The 24,309-nt window shown below is 39.1% G+C and overlaps 1 protein-coding gene across 2 annotated transcripts in view; it reads left to right on the top strand.

Moving 5' to 3' along the window:
* Positions 1 to 23,581, top strand: part of DOCK1 (dedicator of cytokinesis 1) — a 271,261-nt gene extending 247,680 nt beyond the window's left edge. For both annotated transcript variants that reach the window (XM_035329518.1, XM_035329519.1), the window contains exons 49-52: positions 3,949 to 4,147; positions 9,440 to 9,593; positions 12,895 to 13,040; positions 22,263 to 23,581. In XM_035329518.1, the coding sequence (XP_035185409.1) occupies positions 3,949 to 4,147; positions 9,440 to 9,593; positions 12,895 to 13,040; positions 22,263 to 22,358 (595 nt within the window). In that variant the 3' untranslated portion in view covers positions 22,359 to 23,581. The remainder of the gene's footprint in view (positions 1 to 3,948; positions 4,148 to 9,439; positions 9,594 to 12,894; positions 13,041 to 22,262) is intronic.
* Positions 23,582 to 24,309: the final 728 nt, after the last annotated feature.

A 24,309-nucleotide genomic window follows, 5' to 3' on the forward strand; every position in this document is an offset into this window, starting at 1 on the left:
TAAAACAAAGGAAAACAAAAACCCCTAAGCATTCAACAAAAATCCCCAAACTAACAGGAGATCAGTTATACATTTTCTTTTTTTCTGTAAGTGTAATTGTTTGGAACTGATCGTGTGCAAAGTATGTGATGAGACGTGTGCTCCGCCAGTCTTGTAGCGGTAAACAGGTGTAGCTTGGGAGAAGGAAGGGATTAGCTAACTGCTCAATCATTTCTTCTCACTCTTGCTGCCAGAGGGAAAGCTGCTTATGGCAAGATTGTACTTCAAGAGTTATCAAGATATTTCACATGAGAACTGGGAATTCTGTTGATAAGCCCTGTCTCACAGTCGCATCCCTCAGAAGAAATAATCTGTTTTCTTTCCACTCAGCCTCAGAACTCCCGTCTCCCTCCTCCTCCCCCCAGGCATATTCGTAACCCAGAAACTCAATATTTGACCAAAGCGGCAGTTTTTTAAAAGCCTCCTAAAGGACTGCCAACATGCAGAGATGCACTAGAAGTGTTAGTGTCCCTTGTGCACCTTCAGAGGGAGTTATTACCTGACTAGAGAGTAAAAGCATCAAGTAAAATTAAATACAGCACCTAAGGACCAACATGATACTTACCCTGATTACAAACAGTTTATGTACACATTGGGAATGAACTGCACAGAGCGCAGTTCAGATCTCATTACATTCCCCTCTGTAACACATACATGATGCATCATGTTTATGTAAACGTAGGACAGCAGAGATGTCAATGCATTTTCACTAATTCAGCCATGGAAGTTGCCTTGCTGGAACGTGTGCATGCTTACCATCCCAGGCTAATGGGCAACTTCATTTTATCTCGGTGGTAAAATGTTTTTGTTCCTCATCTGTTTCTCATCTTTAATTCTGTCCCTTCCTGCCTCAACCTCTTTACTCTTTTTCCCTTCAAAATCATTATATGTATCTTTTTTTCTCCACTGAAAGCCACTTCCATAATTTTTGCATCTCCATCCCAGCGTTGTTGCAGTGGATGTTACTTAGCATTTCTGGAGGATCTCCTGAGTCCATGCATGTGTAAAACCGATACTCACAAAGATCACAGTGCAGCTCAGCTCCTGCCCTGAGCCTGGGGCAATACACCTGTAACACATGCAAGGAAGACAGAGCAAGCAAATACCATCACTAATAACTGAGAAAATGCTCATTTGCTTGATCAGTGGAGCAGGAGAAGAAAAATCATCAGATTTAAGTAACGTACTGAAAGACCTCTAAAATGCAAGTGACAGTAAGAATGATGTGAGTAGTGTCACTACTAACTTGGAAGGAGTTCACATAGCTTACTCATATCTGATTGGGTTTATGGGCAGTTGACCCATTTCCCCACTCTTCAAGATAGGTTACTTACGAGATTAGAGATGGAGCTATGAAAAACAATTAAAAATGGAGCTGCCTGTCTTGCCCAGATCACCCACCTTGTATTTTATGCTGCCACCCAGCTTCCCCTGCTTTAGAGCTTTTAAACAGTAAAAACTCAAAGCAGATGTCGACACAGTGTGTTCTACAACTCCCAGCTCTCCGTGTAAATAAACCTCTGACTTTAAGAAAAGACCTTTGCGTTATTCTCTGCTTAAAATGGGCCTGTGGCAGTACAGATAGGAGCACTTAGAGGCACGAGCTGGGGGATGGGAAGTCCCAGGCTGCCTGCATGTTTTGCCATAAGTTGAAAGTCCTCATGTACTTCCAGCACACCCGTGGCATGCTGGCCCATTTGTATCACCGATACACCACGTACAAATAATTAATAGCACTAATAATAGGCATGCCTAGAAGGGAAGCAATCAATCACTGTGTGAAGAGTGGCAATTCTTACTGTAAACCTGCAAGCTGCCCGCAAAGCGCGGCCACACGTGGGGGGCTGTCACCGCCATCCAGCACAGCATGGCCCTCAGAAACAGCCAAAATGCTCGATTCAGGCAGCTAAAGTAAATGCACAATGCCGAGGGAGCTGCAGTCTGTTCCAGGCTTTGTCACTGACCTGCTTTGCAGCCCCAGGCAAGTCATTCCCCTTCCTTTACTCTGTAAAATGGGATGTAAGATATTTTGTGAAGCACTTTGACACTGAGAGATAAGAAGCTCTGTCTAGCAACTAAGCTTGCCATTTTGTCTCCCAGCTCGTATGAATTTGGCTCCTGTTATGAGGGCAATGACTCAGGGGCTGCAGGTACTTTTCTGAGTATCTTTTCATCAAATGAGCTTAATTGTGCTGAAACTACAGGGCCTTTAGTGCTTGATACAACAATAGCAACAACAAAACACAAATAGTCACAAGGTAACACAATATAGATGTTTTTCTTTCTGCCGGATATTGCTGATGATTAGGATAGCTTCCCTGTGAATTGTATGAAATGTGACCCCCCTCCCCCCCCCAGTATTACACTGTTAGTACTCTGGCTTATGTGGGTGCATCATCATGGCAACATAAATACTTTTCCAAAATGAAAAGGTGAGCGACTTCCCCTTGGCTGGTTGTTTTTTGTTTGTTTGTTTGGTGTTTTTGTTTGTATGGTTGGTTTTTTTTGGTTTGATTTTTCTAATATGCTGATTTGTGACATCCTCTTAAGCTCTGTTAGAATAATTTTAACTGGGTTATGCTTTTACTAGTATGTTAATAATATAAATTACAAAACACTTCAGGTCTAGCTAAGAATCTCTTAGCTAGTTAAGATAAAATGTCTCTTTGCCTTTTATTTAAACCGGTCATTAAAAAGGTAAGATAAAAGAATGGTACCTTTAAATTACCGAGCAAAAAAATTAGCTAAAAAGGGTTCCAATATTATTTAGAATAGTCCTTCCTTATAAAATAAAAACTATTTTAAAAAAGTGAAGTTTTGCTTTAAAAATTCATTAAAGCCCTAGGGTATTTTTTTTCTTTGAAGACAAAAAGCTGTGTATTGTAGAAATTTCAGAGATGGTGGTGGTGGTATATCAGCCATGCATGTGTTCACACCTGAAGTAGATGGCTTTGGGTGTGGAAGAGTCCAGGTAGGAAAACATCCGCTCCTTGGCAAATTCCCTGGCCCTTCGTTACTGTCAGAATGATCATCCTTGAGTTCCTCTGTAATAACAGAACGCTCCGAGCACCTCATTCCTGTCTCATCTTCGTCAGTGCATGCTGTAGGTGAATATATCTGTGCATACCCGTGTCAGATATATCCCAACACTGTAATTACTGAAAGAAACAGTTATTGTGTCTGCGGTTAAACCTCTATACTTCATACTTCAGTGCAGTGACTGCTACAGATGTGATGCTTTTTTGCTTTTCCATGAAAACAGACTGTAACCTGGATGAGTTGCAGGCATTAGAAAGCTTGTTGTGTCGTGCATGTTCGACAGAAGCTCGCTACACCACGAAAAACAATTTCTCAGCAGTTACTCCTTTTCTAGGGAATAAATATATCCTCTTCCATCAAAAAAAAAAATAATAGAGGAATTTGAGGACTTGGATATTTTCTTTGAAGAAATCCCTAAAGCCTAGTGGTAGACATATCAGCTACCTCCGAGGAGCTCAGGTAGCGGAGGTGACATGTCTTAAAGCCCAGCACCCGCACCTGCACAGTGCCGATCCCCCGTTACTTCCCAGGGGTCTGTTAGCATGCCTGTTGTGGTGCCACCATATATATCTTGGGCTCGTTTTTGTATAACCTCTTACAGTGAAATCTGGGAGTTGTGTACCTGTGAAATAGTAAATATACTATAGAGCCGGGAACTATATGTTACTGGTCCTTCAGCAGGTCTGCAGTAAATTTTGAAGTGAGACAAGAATGATTGTTCTGACCTTCTGCCCACCCATTTCCTCTCCAATAGAGTTTTACTGATTAGCAAATCATCTTTAACTAAAGTGAGGCTCTGGGGACTATGAAAATTAAAATCAGGTGTTTTGAAAATTGTATTTTATTGATCTCTTGAACAATTTTCTTTAGGTTTGTGCTTGAGCCCCTCCTGCCAAAAAAGATGCATTCTAGGTCTCAAGATAAATTGGACAAGGATGACCTAGATAAAGACAAGAAAGAAAAGAAGAAGGAGAAACGGAACAGCAAGCATCAAGAAATATTTGATAAAGAATTTAAACCTGCTGATATTTCTCTGCAGCAGTCTGAAGCAGTGATCCTTTCAGAAACGGTAACTATATTAACACATAATGCTTTCTCCCATTCTGAGCAGTGTTCTTTCTGGTTTCAAATAAAAATGTTGGTATTTACAATTTAGTTCATTTTAAGATCAAAAATAACTCTAAGGGAATACACCGGAACGTTAAGATATTTCCTAATGAATGAAAAACACAGATTTTATTTACAGTGTAAAAAAACCATGGTATCTTATATAACAATCTTACCAAAAGGTATATATGGCTGTGTGGTAAAAGGACCAGATGATATATCCTAAGTAAAATAAATGCTTCCATTTTAGCAGCCTTTTGAATTTATGGTTCCCAGTAGACTGTGATGGGTATTCTCATATTTCAGCTGACTACTGCAAGACACTTTTGGTGGAAATGTTACAAGGTCATTTCGTGCGTGGAATTACGTACTCTTGAAAGACTATTTTAAGCAGAAAATCGTAAGCAATTCCACCACTGGCTGTGCATAAGCATATTAACTACAGGGCATATCTCTTGTAAGCCCTCTCTTCTTGGTGTATATTTAATTCACTGAAACTATCCTGAAGGCTTAGGTAACTTCAGAAGTTTTAGTTCTGAAATGGAAAGCAAGTCGATCCTAAGCTGGAGCAGGGATTTCATGAACTAAGCGTAACCTCTGAATCTCTGGCTGGACACTTGTTTTGAGGCCAATAGTTTAAAACTTGCCCTCAGGAAATAAATGTAATGTTCTTTTAAAAATTTGCACATATACTTGTAGAGCCAACTTTTAATTCAGCAAAGTCCATCATTTGATCGACTTTGGAATGACATCGTTCTGTCATTTACATTGGACTTTGGAAACGATTTCTCTCCGCCCTTGATGTCCTCTATCACCTTCTGCTTGGTATTTGTAGCCGAGTATTGCTTAGATGTTCAGCCATAGTTCCTGTGTTTTCTGGATTTACTTCTTTTCCATCCAGAGATGATCTAATCTCTCAGATGTGTCTCCTGACATCAGGGAAGATCAGAGCCTTATTCTGTCTGATATGGCCGTAGGCCCTGTATTAGCTTAGCAAAAATTCAGATAAAATCCCTGTGCATCCCTCAGGCTTTTCACCCAAACTCCTTTGAAGTCAGTGACAGTTTTCCCATTGATTTCAGTAATTTTGGGATCAGTCCTGGTTTGTTTAAGTCAATATTGCTCCTATCAAAACTGGTTTTCAGAGAGCAAATACATTGTGCATAAATATCCGTGCCTCATCTTTTTCACACAATGCTTTCCGCTCTGGAGGTATGAGGCACGTTGCAGCAGTCATGTTTTGTCTAAACCTGAACATCGCAGTGGCAGGGCTTGCACTCACACCTCCCGGATCCCTAAACAGACTAGCGGAGTCTGGGCGAGAAGAACATTAGCCACAGCAGAAGGAAGTTTTATTTTGGAGCAGCTCAGCCAGTTGGATTTGCACAGAACCCGGGGACCAGATGGGAGGCATCCAAGGATGGTGAAAAAGCTGGCTGATGTCAGTGCAAGGTCACTGTCATCTCTGGAAGGTCTTGGATGTTGGAGAAGTTTGCTTATGACTGGAGAAATGCAAATGCTGACTGCACCTGCAAGCAAGAAAGGCAAAGCAGGCTGACCAGGGAACTGCAGCCTGGTCAACCACCTCACCTCAGACCCCGTGAAAATCACAGAGCAAAGCTTCTGGAAGCCCTTCAGAAGTACACAAAAGACAAAAAGGTGATGGGAAGCAGCCTGCATCTGTGTGCCAGGGGCAGGCTCATTTACTTCTGAAGACCCATCCTTTTACACTGTCGGACTTGTGCCATTCACTGCCAGTTTCAGTGGATGAAGCTTACTGCCCCGACCTCTTTGAATTCACATCCCTGTATGTATTCCTACTCCTTTTAACTCTTCACTGGCTGTGCTGCATATGTTGTTGAGAACCTCTGTAATCACTGGACCTCAGCAGCATGAAAGGAAAGCAGCACAGCGTTCCCAGGCCAGTGTCTGCTGGAGGCAGAGATCTTAAAACCTGGAAAGGGGGCATGAAAACCCTTCCAGGCACATTCCCATCTGTCATCTGAGGAGGAGAAGTGAACGAAGTCCAACAGGAGTTTTTCTCTCTTCCCCTAGTTGAGAGCTTTCAGTGCTTGACTGGTATGACTAATTTTCCCCTGGTTATAGAGAAGGAAGGAAATTAAATGCCAGAATTAGTTACTCACAGTTACTCTGAGCTTCGTGAAATCCACAGATCAATAATAAGAAATGCAGTTTACTGGTAAGAGGAAAAAGTCTCCCCTCTAAGTATCTGCAAACTACTTGAAAGAGCTCCAAAATGACCAGGTCAATTTTTAATGCTTGGTGTTAATGTGGTTCTCTAGGATATGAAGTAGAGGAACCACTCTTTTGAGATTAGTTTACAGAGTGGTTGTACAATTCCCCCTGCTGTCTTCAGGAATTTTGGAAAGATAATGTCAAGTAGTTTAAAGATAAAAATTTGTCTTCTGTTAAAATTGCTGCACTCGGGAGAGATATGTCCCCTATTAATTATATAGAGGAGAAATCATTATCTTTTGTAAGAACTCAAATTTTCCATTGTTCTACTTTTGTGGGCTGTGCTTTGTACAAGTTCCCTTTTTAAAGTTGAAATTACTCCCAAAGCAATGGTTTGGCTGTGTTTTATAAAGGAAAAGGCATTTTGATTTCTCTTGTATTGGGACCTTGGAAGCAGGAAGTTTGCTAGCTTAAAAAAAAACAAAAATGAAAAGATGATGGAATGGGAAAGTGAAATACTTTTTTCCTAAAAAACTTGGAACAAAAAATTGATGATAAATTGAGATTAAAGCATACATTCAAAGAGCTTTTATAGTGAGATTTTAATCTGCTATTAGTTGCTATAATATTTCACATGATAGTTACTGGATTCCTTCCACTGAGAATTTTAGAAGTGACTTGTAGCATTGCTAATTCACTTAGAGTATTCCTGTTAGTTGGTGAAGTTTCTAACAGAACTTCAACTCTAACTTCTAAAATACTTGGCAGTTTTGCAGCAGAAGGCATTCTTTTCCTTAATACCATGACAATTTATAGGCACCTCCAAGAAGATGAATGGAAGAGTACCAGCCAGCGTGGGTTTGTCGGTGCCAGATCAGGTCCACCCCTTCTTACTTCTTCCTGCAGCAGAGCAGGAGGCTCAGCAGACACCTCATGTGCTGACTTCAGCGTGCCTCCTCGCGCATCTCACCCAACATTCGCACCAAGACTGGGTGGTGCAGTCTTAGCTGAGGGTGATGCTGAAGAACACGTCGTGACCTGGAAGACGTGCAGTCAACCAGCGGCCGTTCCCAGTGCTGCAGAGCCGCTGCTGCTCTGCTCAGATACGATGCAACGGATGTTTCTGTCGTCATGGTGCACTTTCTTAGGAAGGAGCTTATTTTTCACCAGTTAAATAAATCTTCATGGAAGAACGTGAGAAGATTATACGATTGTGTATTTGGAACCATTTTCTCTAGTTATATGGTTAAATACTCTTTTTTTTCCAGATTTCTCTGTACTTGTAATGAATTTTCTGACTGATCAAAACCCAAACTCTAATTACAGAGATCTTGTACTGCTCTGATCTTATCAAAAGATAAATTAAATGCTTTGGTATGTGAAGATCATCAGTAATGTCTTTATAGTTTTCTAGAGATTTATATCTTCTTTTAAGTGTCACATAAACTTCTTTAACATAAATTCTCTTTGTTAGCTCTTTGATTCCAGAGGCCGATAGCAAATCTAACACTGAGGCCAGGTATTTAACAGAGCGCTCGCAAGCTTATGTTAGTAATCAGAATAATAGGCTGTACGTTTTATTGATTTAGTGACATCTAACATTGCTCACTATTGATCTTGCTTTTGTTAGACTAAAAAAAATTAGCAATGGGTTCATTATGAATTAGCAGTCTCCAAAGAGTTCATATTCCCTAGCAGAACCATGATGTATGTGAACCTGAAGAAGAGAATGAAGCTAGTCAATCATATAAGAAGTTAAAATATATTTTAGTTAAGTAGCCACAAACCAGGTTAACTTGTAAACTTGATTTTATGTTTTGTTTTATTTTATTTTATTTTATTTTATTTTATTTTATTTTATTTTTGTCTTGGTGCTTGCATTGCAGGTTTCCTGATCAGCTAGTACATTTTTCTTAGTTGCTTTTTCGTAATTTTATACCTCTGAGAAAGCAATTACTGTGCTTATCCATTCCACTAAAAATATGCTTTAAAAGATCTTGAAAGAAACCTTTGGAGTCTTTGGGACTTGAATTTTAATATCAGGCAAACTTCTGAAAGGTTCATCGGAGGTCTTGGTGAAAAAAAGTTGCGTACTGTGCGAGCCTTCTAAGAGAAATTACCATAGAGACCTTCATGCAAGTCCTGCTACGTTTTGTTTTCTGAAAATACAAGGAAGTACTCTTGTACTCTTCTCCTTCACCATTGTCATCGGTGAAATGACAAAATTATTGAAAAAGCATGAATTTCTTCTTGCAGCTTCTGTTCTGCCCTAATGCATCGCCTTGGCAATCCTTCCCATTTTAACTTCAGGCTGCAGCTCTGTTTTCGGTGATCTCCTTAGAATTAACAAGTTCCTTTCCTCACTGTGATTGATCGAAATGTGGGGGACAGTGGCTGGGTAAGGAACAGTAGAGTTCAGAATTTAACTAATTGAAAGGAATCACTTATTCGATTATTTCAGTATCAGTTGCTCATAGGATTGCAAGTATCATTTCAGGTTTTCTGATGGAAAATTTAAACAGATTTTGAAGTGAAACGATAGGTATATTTCAGTGAATTAAATATAAGCACAAGAGCTGATATTTTTTGAGCATGCAAACAATTAGGGAGAGAGATTTTAAAGGAAAGTATACCCATGTGAGAAGAAAGAAAAGATGCTGAATGTCATACAAACGTGTGAGGATGTAGGCTTACTTATCTTACTTATTGCTGTAACATGCTAAGCTAGGGTTTTGGGATTTGGCTCATTGCTTCAGAAAAATGTGCCAGGCTATAGGAAGGTGTATGCATTAAGACTCATTGTTATTCCTGGGGAGACAGGAAGAGCATTTCGAGCTGTAAAATACTGCATAAATCAGAAGTGTTGTATGTTATCATTGCCCTGTTGCTGTTGAGGAAGTACTGGGAAAATACAGCAGTCACAAAGTCGGCTGCTCAGTAACAACGCGTATTCCTTTACTGTCTAACCTTGATGAGCTGTGGTGGTCAGTATCCCCTTATATTCATGCCATGTTGCAGTGAAACAATTGGGATTTTCATTGTTTTTGTCCCTGTGCAGATCAGCCCTCTAAGACCACAGAGACCAAAAAGCCAGGTCATCAACGTCATTTCAAGTGAAAGGCGCTTCTCCGTCTCTCCTTCGCCTCCCAGCTCCCAAGTGACACCACCCCCAATAACTCCGCGGACTAAACTTTCTTTCAGCATACAGTCCAGTAAGTCTTTAATTACATTTTTCTTTTTCCCAGAATATTTTTTGCAGAATAACTTTCTGCAGGGAACTGTGTTTCGTGAGCATCACGTTGAGCATCACGCTTTGGGATGAGTTCTTACAGTTTATTTTTTTGCCATCACCATGGGATGTATTTTGCAGGACCAAGAACAACTTACCTCTTAACCTGGCATTTACCACCAACAAAAATTGTGTAAACATTTTACAAAAGCAAAATTGTGGCATTGCAAAAGTTTCCTTTCCATATAATCAACAATTGCATAGGTATTTAATAATTGTCAGAAATTAGTGTTGAACTTGATTCTGTATTGGATTTGGGATATTTGGGAGCATAAAGGATGAAAAAATAACCCTGTAATGCAATTGTACCTTAAAAGAATGTTTATTTACTATGTAGGGAGTACAAGTCAAAGAAAAAAAAAAGCTTTTCTAATGTTTTGTTTTTTTTGACATTGAAGTCTATCACTTAGCTGTTCTGTAAAGTATCAACTGTTTATTTCAGCCTTCAGGAAACCCTACTGCAAATCTGGGTGTAGTACATCACATATTTCTTTTACAATGTTGTTCTCCAAAAACTGATTTTCAGTTTTCAGTTGCTAGCACATGATAAATTACCTTTTGGTATGTTTACCCAAATGCTAATACACCCGTCAAATGTTAAATATTAGTAAAGAGGAGAATAGATTGAATAGATAACTGGGAACTCTCTCCTTTCTTTAAATTTTTGATAGCCAAAACCTATGAGTATACCAAAACAAAAAAAAAAAAAAAAGGGAAATAAAAGAACTACAGTACATGTACTCCTATAAAAAAAAAAAAAAGAATGAGATTATTTCTTTTTATATACAAATTATGAAAACCAACTCAATCTCTTTTTTAAAAAGGATTTGAAAACGTCTTGTTTTTCTGAGAATATTTACATCTATGTGCTTGAGATTTACGTGCATTAAATAAAATAGGTTCAAGTTACCGCAAAATATATCCAACTTGTCCATAATTGCCCGAGGGATTACAATGATAATTTTTTTTTGTGGAATTCCAAGGACAAAGAAGTTACTTCAGTACACAAATAGGCTAAAAGCAGTTAATGGGTTGCTAAGCAATATTGCTTGCTTGTTAGCAGGCAGTTTAGGAGAATGGAGTGTAAAATTTGGTCATTAGGTTAAGATGAAAAAAAGTCATCTAACCGATCTCTTTACCGTTCTCAATGGCACAAGTCCAGTAAAGAGAAAATATTCAAACCATGTCAGTCTGGTGAAATGCTTTGAATAATGATGGGTAGATATTTATATAACACAACAGTTTGTGTTTGACACTTTTGTTCCAAAGTTAGCTAGATGACTTTTGGATTTCATTAAACCATGTGAGATTTTAGCTAGTCAGGCCAAATATTTTTTTGTTCATTACAGAATGCTGTTGTTCTACTAAATAGTTTGCCAAAGTGTTCAGGGCAGTTAAATTTGGCTACTAGAGGACTGGGAGACTGAACTTGTAATGTTTGTCTATGCATGATAGCATGTTGTTGTGCTGATTTTCAGTTTCCACGTAAGGAATGTGGATAGGGAGACCTAACAACATGGCTTGCTTACAGTAATGCCAAAAGAAGGTTTCCCTCTACGAGGTAGGATCCAAGGTTCTGCTTAAGGTACAACTCTAAAGAAAATGACATTTTCCAAACATCTCCCAGTGTCATCCTACACTGTATGGAGGGGAAAAAAAAAAAAAGGGAAAGGAAAAAAAACCACCCACCCAAACAATAAGTACATACATACAAGTATAGGTGCATACAAAGTTGTAGATGAGATGTTGGACATATGTCAAGGAGCTGTTTTTGTGTTTATGCTCCAATGTCTGTGATCTTTAAAAATACAGCATGGATGGGAAGCGAATACAAACTGACCAGGGAAGTTCATTTCACGGTTACGTTCTAATGACAGGAGCATAGTAGAAGTAGACTGATGGAGGTATATAAAAGAAAGTGTTATGAATACTGGAACGTTGGGGGAATGGAGAAATCCTCTGTGTAGAAAAGGAAGGATGAAAAACAGAAGCTATAGAAAAAGTGATGAGAAATTCAGGTCCTGGAGGACAAACAACACTTTGCAGCTAGATGTAGAAGAAACCATTGAAAGTTTGAAATCCCAAGATGAAAAATATTCTTGTTCCTGATGTAGTGAAAGTTCGAGTGGATGGATGAAGGGTAAAATTACAGTTTTCAGTGACAAATCAATACACCCTTACAGTTAAATTGTGTTAGCGAGAGGCCATTTTAGAGAACAATAAAAGGGCACTGCTTATAAGATATTGATAGAAGCCTTGCAATAAAAATATCTGAATAAACAAGTCCTCCACTTGTTTTACGGATCATCCTAGTAAAATAAAAATATTATTTTTTCATTCCCTAAATGAAAACACTTGCCCTAATTTATCAAAAATAAATTAAGTTTCTTATCTCGTAAAGCTCATAGTGGGTTTTGCCCATGTTCAGATGACTGAATTACCCTGAAATACACCGTGGGTGGATTTCTACACAAAAACCCATGTATGCCTCAGACCTCAATAAACTTTATCATCCCTCAGGCTATTCCCCTTTGCAGCACGTACCTGCTAGGATTTATCTGCTAAGAAAAGGGAATTTTCTACCCAGCAACCAGTAATAATAAATGTTTTGTACTTTTTCTTGCATGAGTTTATTTACTCAACAGCTAATGACTGCTCATTTATTATAGTTACCTGGAGTTTTAAGTTTTTTGAGAGAGATGTAGTTAATTATAGGCTTTCATCTGTGCATTTTATTAACAAGAAGTTTGTATTTTACTTTAGGAAAGTAAATAAATCTTAGCTCGATTATATTCTCTTAGTGCACTTAGCAAAACTTGTATTGTTTATTAATATACAAGGTGTAAATGCAGAGTTTACAGCTGAGAAAATTGTATTTGCCAAGCTATGAATATTTTGGAGTGAAATCTGAAGGGAAGAGTATTTTCATTTTCTGTTTAAAAGAGAGGATTGTTCAAGTCTTTTGAGCGTATCCTAAAAATTACTCCAATGCAACTCCAACAGTGCATGCTTCCCGTTGATAGGGAGGTTGGTTCACTTGTTCTTTTTTCCTTTAAAATCCCTCATTACATGAACTGCTGGTAATTATAGAGTCAGACAAAGTGCAGACAAAGATGTTGCATGTGCAGCATTGTCGTATTGTCAATGCCATAAGAATAGATGGAGTCTGAATCTTTGGATTCCATTCAGTTATTGAAGAGTTAACTAAATGCTGGTTTTCACAGATCTGGAACTGAACGGCATGTCTAGTGCCGACCTCACAGACATCCCTCCTCCGCTGCCTCTCAAAGGAAGCATGGCCGATTATGGGAATCTCATGGAAAGCCAAGACTTGATCAGTCCAGCAACGTCCCCTCCTGCCCATCAAAGGGTGAGTCCTACTGATGATGATCATTTTCTGCAGTTTTCTTTGCTTTTTCATTTTTCACCATCCCCAGCAAGATGTAACCCCACTGACAGATGTCAGCAGATCCATAGATTTCTGCAGCTGCAAACAAACGTCTGAAGTAGGAAGGAACAGCATCGCTCATTGGGATCGACTTGAAGTGAGCTTGGATTCATTCTAGTGGAGAAGATTCAGCAAAATGTTGTTAGACGTGTTGGTAAGGGAGCTTAAACTGACAGAATGTAGTCTCAGCAGCAAATTAGTTTTTATAGCCTTTCAATCCTATCTCAGGAAAGGAAATAAAATATGTACCTGACATATTTTCCTTCTGGAGCTCTGTGTTGTCAGCATTCAATTGCCACTTGTTTCCTGGAGGCAAACACGCATGCTCCCTTTGAGGAAAGAGCTTAGAAACATTCTTCATCTTGAACATGGTTTTCAGCTTTCTGAAGAAAATACACTTTTTCAACTTCGTTTTTCTGCATCCTGGAAGCCTTTAAAAATAATTGAGCATTTTTCTTTTTAGCAGTACTTTTGAGAAGGGCCATTTGTTTTCTTTTTGAAGAGAAAAAAAAACATGTTTAAAGAGGTGCTCTTTTCTTTGACTTTGAAATTTATAACTTTGGCCAAGCTGTTATTTTGTGGAAAAAATCTCACTGGTAATATTTCTGTTTTGTTTGCAGAGGTATCTTCCAATATCTCTCGGAAGTTCATCATTCAAATTAAATTCTTGAAATAATTTTCCTTTTCAGTAAATTTCATGGTTAGAGAAAACTTTTTTTTTATCTCAGCAGAGAATAAAGTCAGGCAGGAATTCAGTTTTATGTGTGTGAAAAGTTGTGTTGTGTAAGAGGCTATCACAATGTGTAACAGTACACAAGTCTGCCTGTTTCCATGTATGAAATTCTGACTGCATAGTTGCAGTAATTTAGTTTTCAGGCTAAATGGGGAAAAATAGGTACAGAAGTAACTTTAGAAACGTGAGCAGTGTTATTCAAAACACCATGTTTTATTCACAGTCATAAATTGAAAATTTCTCTATTCTTATCTTTTATTCTGTCATTCTTCCCTGTGTCTGGATGGGTTTTGTGAACATTTTAAGTGATTTTTCTTATGAACCCCTTTCCTCTATTTTCTGACAAAATGTTCCAAACTTTCTCTCTTACCCATTTCACTGTCTTCTCTCTCAGGGGCCAGCTGTGCTTAACCTGGATACAGACCTCTAAATGGAAACTTAGAGAATGTACAGTAGGATTGCCAGGATTTTGGTCTAAAGAATCAAGCCTCGTGAAGAAGCTTGAGAAATTCAAATTAAGTTTCAAATTTGTTAGACTTCCTTTATGAGCTCCGGGATAGTAAATTCATTTTATATGCTATACTGTAAGTTGTAAGTTTTAGGGTCATGGTAGTAGCTCAGGATTGTAAACATGAGTTCAGTTCTCAGCTGAAAAGATGATAAAATGAGATGATAAAATATGCAGTGAGGAATAAAATGCCAGTGCCTGGGTTCCTTCTTCCTTCCTTCCAAGACTATTTGAAGGGGTTTCCATGAAGTGGACAAATGCTAGATATTTACTGTACGGTTTGCAAATGCCATCGTGCTGTGCTGGTTGGAGCCCAAATCTGATGAAGACCCGGGTTCTAGCCTTGGTCTCCTTGCTGTTGAAAATGTGACCTTGCACAGCTCCTGTACGTGTCATGAGCAGGGTTTCCACATCACTAAACGGAACATCATAAAAATAGTCTTAATGTGCTCTCTCTTTTTTTCCAAAGTTTTATTCAGGTTTTATATCTTTTTTTTTTTCTTTAGTCTTCACTGCTCAGACTCCTTTCATACTTTTTTCTTAATATTTTTTGTTATTGTAGAAATAGGTCCCATTGTTTAACATCCAGTGTTGAAGGAGCTCAGGATTTGAGCATCCTGTAGAAATCTGCTCAAGTAAAAATGGTATCTCCTTAGACAGGCGTCTACAATTTTCCTCAGCATCTCTTTTTCTAAGCTTTCCAAGATGAGGTAATACAGTTTCAAAGTCTGGAAAATAGATCTAAAGCAGATTTGTCACAAAGCCTAGTCTTAGAATAAATTTTAGGAAAGGTTTCTAGGCTTATTACAATTACTCTGCAAATTTATTAAATCAAGCTTATAGCTGTAAAGAACATAAAATGAGTAGAGCTGGATATGAAAGATCAAATGGGTAAATTCTTATTACTGCTCTGATTAAATCCCACTGGGCAGTTTTTAATGCCTTGTGTTTCAGGGGTCAAATAACTACATACTTCATAACTTCATGATTCTGCCCAGTAAACTAATGATCTTTTAAATTACACACGTTTTGTATCAGTGAAGAAAAATTAGTAAAAAATGTGTCAGATAAGATTGTATCAGTAGCTTCTGAATTCAAAGTATTCCCTTGCATAAGAAATTATTACATGGCTTGCTGGGGTTGCCTTGCAGTCATTTAGGAAAAACAACTAGAGAAAAAGCACTTTAGTGAACTGAAAAGAGTACATTAATAAATACACCAAGAAAACCTTGAAACTGCAGGGAATAGTGTCATTTAGTGCCTGAGATTGTAATCTTAGATTATTTGAAGTCTACTGTTAGCTTAGGCTACTTAAAGTCTCTTATCCCAGTAATCATCTAATTATAATTATCTGATTGTCCTCTTATTCATTGATAACTATGATACCCTTATATATTTTTTCTTGCACTGTATGATTTGTTCTGCTAAAAATGTTCTTAGTAATATATGGGAACATAAAAAAGAAGTCTATGACTCCTGCAGGGATTATTATTACATCAAGGGATTCCTTTAGGCACTTCTCATTCTTTATGGGTTCATCCATACCCTTGCATACAAATCAACTGCCTACTTGGTATTCACAGCAAAAAGGGAAACTCAGAGAAAATAGACAAAGGAGCAGTTACATTTATAATACTGGCTGTAACACTTACTGAGATCAGCTAATGGTTTGGGTGAGATGACCTCAATCAATCTGGCAGCAGACAGAGGACTTTGCGAGTGGGGACAGCAAGGGCCGAAGCGGTGCCTAAAGTGAGAACCGAACAGGCTTGCGTGGCTGATGGCAACAGCGCAAATTTTGACTTGTTGGGATCCCAGTGCCTGAGTAACATTCAGACTGGGGATTGTTTTACTACTTAATTGGATATAATGGAAGTGTTTACACAGAAGTATAAATCCAGGGGATTTTTGATGTGTTGCAATGCATATACTGCAGTGCTGGTCTTCAGCTCTCTGTTAGGTTAGCTGCAGTGAGGAAAAAAAGAAAGAGGCTTTGGCAAGTGTACTGTCCTCATGTGGACAAAGGAAAAGAGTTGAGGCTGGAAAGCCAGGTGAAACCATGAAGGTAGCAGGTAATTAGGGAGCAGGTGCTTCGTTGTTTGCAGTTGTTGACATGAATTCTTGGGAGGTTGCCATCAGCTGCCTGAGAGGTTCCCTTTCCTTCCTAAATGCCTCACAGGGTCCCATTGCTTGGTTCCCCTGGGCTGGTGGAGTCTGCAGGGGAAACCCGCAGGTCGCATGGTGCCACCTGCCTAGGACTGCCAGCGCTGCTCAGAGGTGGGCCAGGGGGTAGCATCCTTCTGTGGAGAAGTTGGAGAGAGTGGAATTGGAAAAAAACGCATTATTAATCACTACTGTTAAGTTAGAAACTTTGTGAACCGCATTTGATCACAAATGGAAGTAAATGTATTGCCTTTTAAAAAGCAGACACTCTGACCAAAGCCTTTCCGTGATTTAGGTGTAGATTAGATATTTGGAAGACATATGGAGCTGTGGGTGCCCAGTCCCTGGAAGTACCCAAGGCCAGGCTGGGGGGTTTGGGCAGTCTGGACTGTGGGCAGGGGTCATGCCCATGGCAGGGATGGACCAAGTGGTTTGTAGGGTCCCTACCAACCCAAACTGTTCAGTGATTCTGTGATTAATTCCATCTTTCTATGAGGCACATAGTTATATCATGTACCCAGAAGGTATTTTCCCACAAGATAATCCTGTGTGCTCACAGAAGAAGCAAAAAGTCTGTTCTTTACTTGCTGCCTGATCATTATTGCTGGCTGCTGGAGACGGGAAGCGTTTCAAGCTCTCCTCCCAGGGTGAAGTTCAGCCTGGGATGATCTGGGGTTTGGTGGGCCAAGCTCTTGCCTAGGAAGGAGTCACTTTTTAATAAGTCTCAAAATCAAGGGCCTGCCACGGCTTGTTACAGGATTTTGAGTGAAAAATGTGTTGTTCTCCTGTCTGCCTTGAGGCACAGAGCCCATGATGTGTCCCTAAGCAGCACCCTTGATTTTGTTTCGGCAGCGGCCACGTCTCCGCTGCCCGCGTTACCGGGGATCAAGCTGCGGTTTAGCTCTGCCCGATCGGCAGCGCGTTGGTTTATAGCTCTCGCAGGGCCAGGGCCTTCAGCAAGAAATACTGTTTCAGTCTGGAGTCTAAACCTAATTCTGAGGGTATTGCTCATAACTCTTGAGGTCTGTTTGTGTAAGGACTAGACCAGAAAAACACTGCTTTCCAAAATGAAGTTAGACGGCGTGGTATGCCATACTAATAGACTCCACACGCAGAAATGTGGTTTAACAGAGGAAGAATTGCACTCGCCATGCATTAACCCAGCTGACGTGTGCCAGGAGCGGATCCCATGTGCGGTGAGCACAGGCCTCTGCCAGGCCCGGCTGTCCCCGGCCTGCCTCTGTCACCCGCAGGAGCCTCTGTCCCCAGCAGAGGCGGTCCCTGTCAAACAACCTGGCAGGAGAAATCCAAATCCCTCATTCAAGCGATTTCACGTTGCCCGTAGTGAGTGGTTTTTGATGTGTCCCCAGGAGGGGATGCTTAGCTCGTGGCAGGGGTGAGGAAACAAGGTGTGCCTTTGCAGAGGGGTTCCTGAAATTGCTTTCTCCTTTCAACATCCACTGCAAGCAAGGGCAGGGAATGGCAGCGATACAAAGTCACCTGAAGCTGTAATAGATGAAGTATGACAGCAGAGCTTAAACAGTCCTTTCACATTGGTTACCTGTGGTATTTCCTACGTAACTCTACTCCCAGGGTCAAATGGTCAATTAACTTAAACTGACCATAATTCCGTTTAAATTAGTGGAGTTAACATTGATTCTCTCTCATCTGGCACATTATTACTCCTTTAGAATGGGAGCATTATTCCTCTAAGAGCTTACATTACTGTTATTTTTCATTGCTAATGTTAAATAAGCAAGCCACCGACGTCAGGTGGCTCGGCTCCGTGCTAGAAACAATGGTGTAAGCAGGAAGGAACGGGGCAGAACTCAGTGTTTGGAAGTGTTTGCACAGCCTCGTGTACTTGATAGCCCATTTACATCTTATCTGTACTGCTTGTGACCTGATTAGATCTTTTAGTCTTTCAAAGTAAAGTGTCTTCTGTTGGCTCTTCATAGCTTGTGATATTGATGACCATTTAATTTCAAAGAAAAAGAGCTATATGGGAATATACCTCTTTTACGGTGTCGCAAGGACTGTCTGTACAACTCAGATCTTATTTGTTGTTTTCTTTTTAATAGTATTTTCTGATCTGAAAAAAAAAAAAAAACTTGCATCTTATTTTGCTTCCTCACAGCAAATATATATATATATATATATATCTTCTTTAATTGATTTTTACTGCAGCCAGGACATGTATACTGTAATGCAGTCTGTTTCTGTAAGAGAAGGGAAGCAAATGTTTTTAAACCTGATTCTTCTCAGTAGCAGGGAAAAACAAACAAATGGGAGCAATTTACTGTTTGAAATGGAAGGAACAGATTGCTTCTGTGTTGCAGATGTGCCTTTTACATAAGGTATCTGCTTCCCCTGAGGTACACGTGAGTCAAGGATTCTGCCCAGAATAGGTTTGAATGTGAACTAGCAGCCTCTATCATCGTCAGAAAGTAAAAAGCACAGTTTAAGGTTCAGAGGGCTCACAATTAACAATTTAAATTCACAATTTAAGTATAAATACGAACGCTTCAAAGACGTTCTTCATTACATGTGAAATCAAGGGAAACTTCCATTTTTATTTCAAAGTTTCTAAGTGGAAATGTCGTAAAATGGACTTCATGAGGCAAATAATGATTTTCTAAGTTTGATATTAACGGTAGAGAAAAAGTGTGCTCAAATTTATTGCTATGCTGTGTAAAGGGAGCGTGTATCAGCACGTGGAATGATGACTAGGTCTGCGTTTGCACCACTTCCATATTGGCAGGTTTTGTTGTGCTAATTTCTCAAAATGGTGCCCCGATGAGCACTGCACGTCCTACTTAATATATTCCTTGGTAGCTTATAACATAAATGAACATGTACGAAGTTTATCTTCATTTCTAATGGAAATTGTAAATTCAATTATAATAATTATCTACCTATCTCTGTTATTTCTTTCTGCCTAATTTGCTTGCAGAATATAAGCTCTTGCAGGTTTTGTGCTTGTTATTTATAGCGTATATATTTAGCTTATTCTCATTGTATTTGCTTTGTATATGTTCTTCAGGAGCAGGTTTTCAGGGATAATTTGATTGTTCTGTGATCAATATGAAAGACTCATTTCTTTGAGAAATGCCTTTGATCTAATTGAATTGAGAATTATTGCCAATATTCTCTTAGTTAAATTCAAAATGGATTTTTACAAATGATGCTATCAGCAAAGTTAGTTCTTTCTAGTGATGAATACAAAGTTAAAGATACCATCTGAGAGAACAGGACTGAGGAAATTTTTATGTTTTGTAATGTATTTTAGAGGAGAACCTGTGTGGTTTTTGTTTTGAAATAACTGTCTCCTCTGCAAGGAGTTACATGTTGCATGCTGATGTTCTGCGGACCACGGTATGTGCAGACATCTTACCAGAATCCCATGCCTGGTTACATGGTTGTAACAAAGCACTTCTTCAGAGATTGTGAAATCTGGAAATCACGATTAAATCTGTGAGGCTACGTAACCTTAACATCCCAACTCTTATACAGATGTCTTGGTAGGGATTCAGGAGCTGACTTAACATACCAGGTTACTAAAAGTATTTGGACAGGTAGAGGAAATATTTCATGTTCTGACCGTAATACCGTAATGTTTAGAGACAGACCAGCAGCAACATTTCATTTTAAAAAATAAATAAATAAAAATTCTTACTTTTTCTGGTTTTCATGTTAGTCTGTGGACTTGCTTTTCTATCTCAGAGAGCACTGTGCCCTGTGCTCCCTTGCAAGTCCAAAGTAAGTTATGTGTCGTCTTATGGTCTCTGAGTCTGCTCTTCAAAACCCTTACTTGGCAGGGCTTTCCTTCAGCAGAGCCCTTTTGAGACATAACCCTTCTTTTAATAATGGTTATATCTTCAAAAGAGAGAGTGTAAGCATTAGCTGGACTGTGAATAGGAAAGTCTTCATTGCAAACCACGTTAATTCCTGTCTTCCTCAGTGAGCAGGAAGCTTCCCCTGGCCATCAGAGAGTCTCCGCCTGACATCTTCTGACGTTGTTTTCCTTTGGGACAGCAAATGTAAGATGCCAGGCAGGAGATCTCCCGAGGTGATGTGCGGAGAGCTACTTGCTCTTGGTCATGAGTTCCTCATCCAGATGGAAACCGATGGATTTCCATGCTGGCAGACAAGTGTTTTGTACTCGAGGAGGAAGGTGAGAGCTGTAGAGGCTCCAGAAATGGAGAGGGGATGGTCTGCACCCCGATGTACTCCGTGCTTGCTCTTTTGGACTGGGGCAACATGGAGAGAAATGTTTGGGCATGGTTGCCCAACAGTTTGTGAACAATTTGTGATCCCTGTTCGTTTACCAAGGGGGAAAGCCTGGAGAAAATAGGAAGATTGCAGAAATGGATTGGAAAATATTTCTTTGCAGCAAGGCTACAGGACAAATATTCCAACAAAAGTCCAGTCAGGTTCCTGACTGCCAGTACACAGTCTTCTCTTTCTATTTAGCCTATGACTAAGAATACCAGCCTAGCTCACAACAGCTCTAGATTTATAACTTCATGCTGTCTTAAAAGATGACTTTGAAGAGCACGTTCATTTACCTTAAAGAGTCATTTTTGCTTCTTCTCTTGCATTTTTCTGGTAACTCACAGTAGCTACATGGCAGGAGCCTTGCGAGGCAGGGAAAGGAGAAGTGTCCTGGCATCACTCAGAACCGCTCTGCTTTTCGGATAGCAACTTTGGGTATCTTTTAAGGGAATGGTTTGTCAGTTGCTTGTATACCAATTTCTTACTGTGATTTGGAAATCACCCATTATATTGCCCAAGAGTTGAAATACGAGCATGAATATTCCAAGACAGACAGATTTCGGCCAGACACAAACAAGTGCCACTGAAGAAGAGTCATTGTGCACGGAGGAAAACAAGAGGCAATAGCTGGTTAAGTGGGGGAAGAATCTTAGGGAAAAAAAAAACAATAACAAAGCAGCATTTATGAGGTGTGACGCTGCAGCACAGCCTCAGCACTGTGATGGGAAAACTAATGGCTGCAGAAACCCGGAGTGCAAACTCGGTGAGCAAACCGCAATGTTCTGAAGCTTCTCCTGAAACAGATTTGGTTTTTCCGTGTATGTAACTTTATGGAAAAAGTCTTAATTTCCATAACGATTTTTTTCTTTGATTATCCAGTGAGTCTTACCGAGGGTGCTTTTGTCCTGTTGTGTAACATACAAAGTATTTTAAATACGTATATCTGAGCAGTATGGATTTCTATTTTGAACATTTTAAATATAACTGTGCAATAGCTGCAAGTTACTTATCTGTTTAAATAAGATGCTTTTTTGAATGATTTTGGTTCTAAATGTGTAAAATGCTAAAACAATGGAAAAGCAATGAAGCTGTTGCTTCACCATAACTTTTAAGCTCTGTAGTGCATAGGAGCTGAAGGCAATCAGTACAGACCAAGAAATCAATATTCTATCATGATATAAACTAGAGAATTATAAAGTTCTCCAGTGCTTTCAAGAGATTTTTCCTGAAATACTGAGCTAATTAATCAGAACCCTTGAGAGATTTTTCATTGTCAAAAGTAAAAGTTACATTTTAATCTCATAGCCAAATACATTCAGTATTCATAGCAGCAGATTGTGAGACGTTTTCGCAAATCAGATGGTTACAGGCTTACCTGCTGCCTCGCTTGTTATATATGAACCAGCAAATGTCTCCCAAATCCACTCATTGATAACACTGCCTGTTCAAAATTGCTTTCTTCTAGCACCTGCCGCCTCCACTGCCCAGCAAGACTCCCCCGCCTCCACCTCCAAAGACAACTCGGAAGCAAACATCTGTTGACTCTGGGATTGTCCAGTGAAGAAGGAAGCCTTTTTCCAAAGATAAAGCTGTAACAATTCATTTCCCTAAGTATTGTAAGGTATATAATGTTTACGTCGTTCAGGTGTGCAGTATCTAACACTTAGTGCAATGACTCTAACTCCGATTAATTTCTAGCAGTGTTTCGGAATCACCACTACATTAACCCCATTTCTGGGGATATTCCCTCCCAAAACTTGAAAGGAATCTGCATTTCTACTACTTGAGACCGGGAGGCGTTTGTCAACTGACAGCACCCTCTTCCTAAACCTCTCTTTTTCTTACTCTGAATAATTTCAGGCATATAGATAGCTGTGGAGATTAAAATGAGAGTTGAATATATTGTACCTAAAGCATTTAGGTAGCTATGGAGTGCTAATTGAGCTGAGTATTTTATACCTAATCTCGGTGTATATAGGAATCAATGACGATATTCACATTGAATTCAATGCACGTTGGATTAGGCTTCGTGATAATGAGAAGCTGCAGTAGGATTTTCCCAAATAATGGTTATGCCCAGGGCTTAAAATCAGATACAGCTTATTTGTGTAATGTGTCTTCTCTTTATTTCTTCTGTGTTATAAATAAGCTGATAGCTGATGGCCTTTTTACAATTAGTCGTTGGTGATCAGTCATTTACACTTTGATTCAATTGGCTGTTCTTCTGTGTATTGATAATTGGAAAGCCAAGAGAGCCTCTCAGCCACAGACAGGCACGAGGATATAGGAAAAGAAAGAGCGTACGCAGATGGAAGGTTTGTGGTCATTCCAAACCTAAGTACAAGAACAGGAAAAGCTTTTTCTTTTTGTTTTAATGTGTAATATTTCATGTGGATTAGGATGAACTGAATGAAATCACTTTGTCCTTGTGCCATCATTCTGTACAGAGTTTGTATATATGATGGTTTTTAGAATGTTTTAATTTTTATGGTGCCTGCTTGTCATGTAATAATGGATTAATGTACGTGCAAATAATGCCTTACATATTTTGAATTTCTGAATTGCTTGAAGTGTAAAAAAAATCCAGTTCTTAGCCTCTGAAAAATATTGGACAATGATGGGGAGGGGTGTTGGGAGGGAGGAAGGAAACTAACTTTATACTCTAGCATTTTTTTTATTGTCATCACACTTTTGTTTTTTACTATCTACAATCTTTATACTCTTACAGTAGATTGTTTTTAAATATACCACTGACTCAAAAAAAATAAAATATTATTTTAAAAACTTGCCTAAGAAAATAAATATATTTGCTTAATGCTTTTCATTCTTCTCACAGAATTGCACTATTATACTCAATGTAGGGCTACTTAAACACTAAATTCTGCTTTGTTTTGCTTTGGATTTTTTTCTGAACTGTTCTGAGGGAGTTTGTGATAAAACTGCAGTCTTTTCGTAGGATTGTTATGCTTGTTCCTGCATGTATGTAGTACAAAACTGAGACAAAACACAGTTATGCAGCACTAGAAACATGCATCTTTGTATGCTGGTAGAATTCACAATGATGGCTTACATGTTTTAGTTGCTGAACACTTCAGAAAACAGGTGAGTTTTAGGTCATGTTTTCTACATCAAGTAGTTGCTACATGATGCAAGCAGCAGGCAGAAGCATGATTTACTCAGCAGTAAAACAAAAATATTGCAAAGTCAGAGAGGTTGCCTTTTAATAAAAAGTGTCTCAGTCGTGTATTCTGTTAATTTTGCTTGTAAACATCACGGAGCTTTGGGTCAAACAAGCACTTTTTCTTGCAATATGAGATAACACCAGCTATCAGAATATCTCAGAATTTGCTGTTATATATTGTCTTACATCTCCCTGTTTGTTTTGGTATTAGTATAATCTCCGTCCAAGGGAAACAAGCTGAGAAGGATTCCTGGCTACAGTTGATCAGATATTCTTTCTGCAGATGATAAAAAACATATTGCATTAATTCCATAAGTCATTAATTTAATTT

This window comes from Oxyura jamaicensis, chromosome 6 (assembly GCF_011077185.1).
Source record: "Oxyura jamaicensis isolate SHBP4307 breed ruddy duck chromosome 6, BPBGC_Ojam_1.0, whole genome shotgun sequence".
Lineage (NCBI taxonomy): Eukaryota > Metazoa > Chordata > Aves > Anseriformes > Anatidae > Oxyura > Oxyura jamaicensis.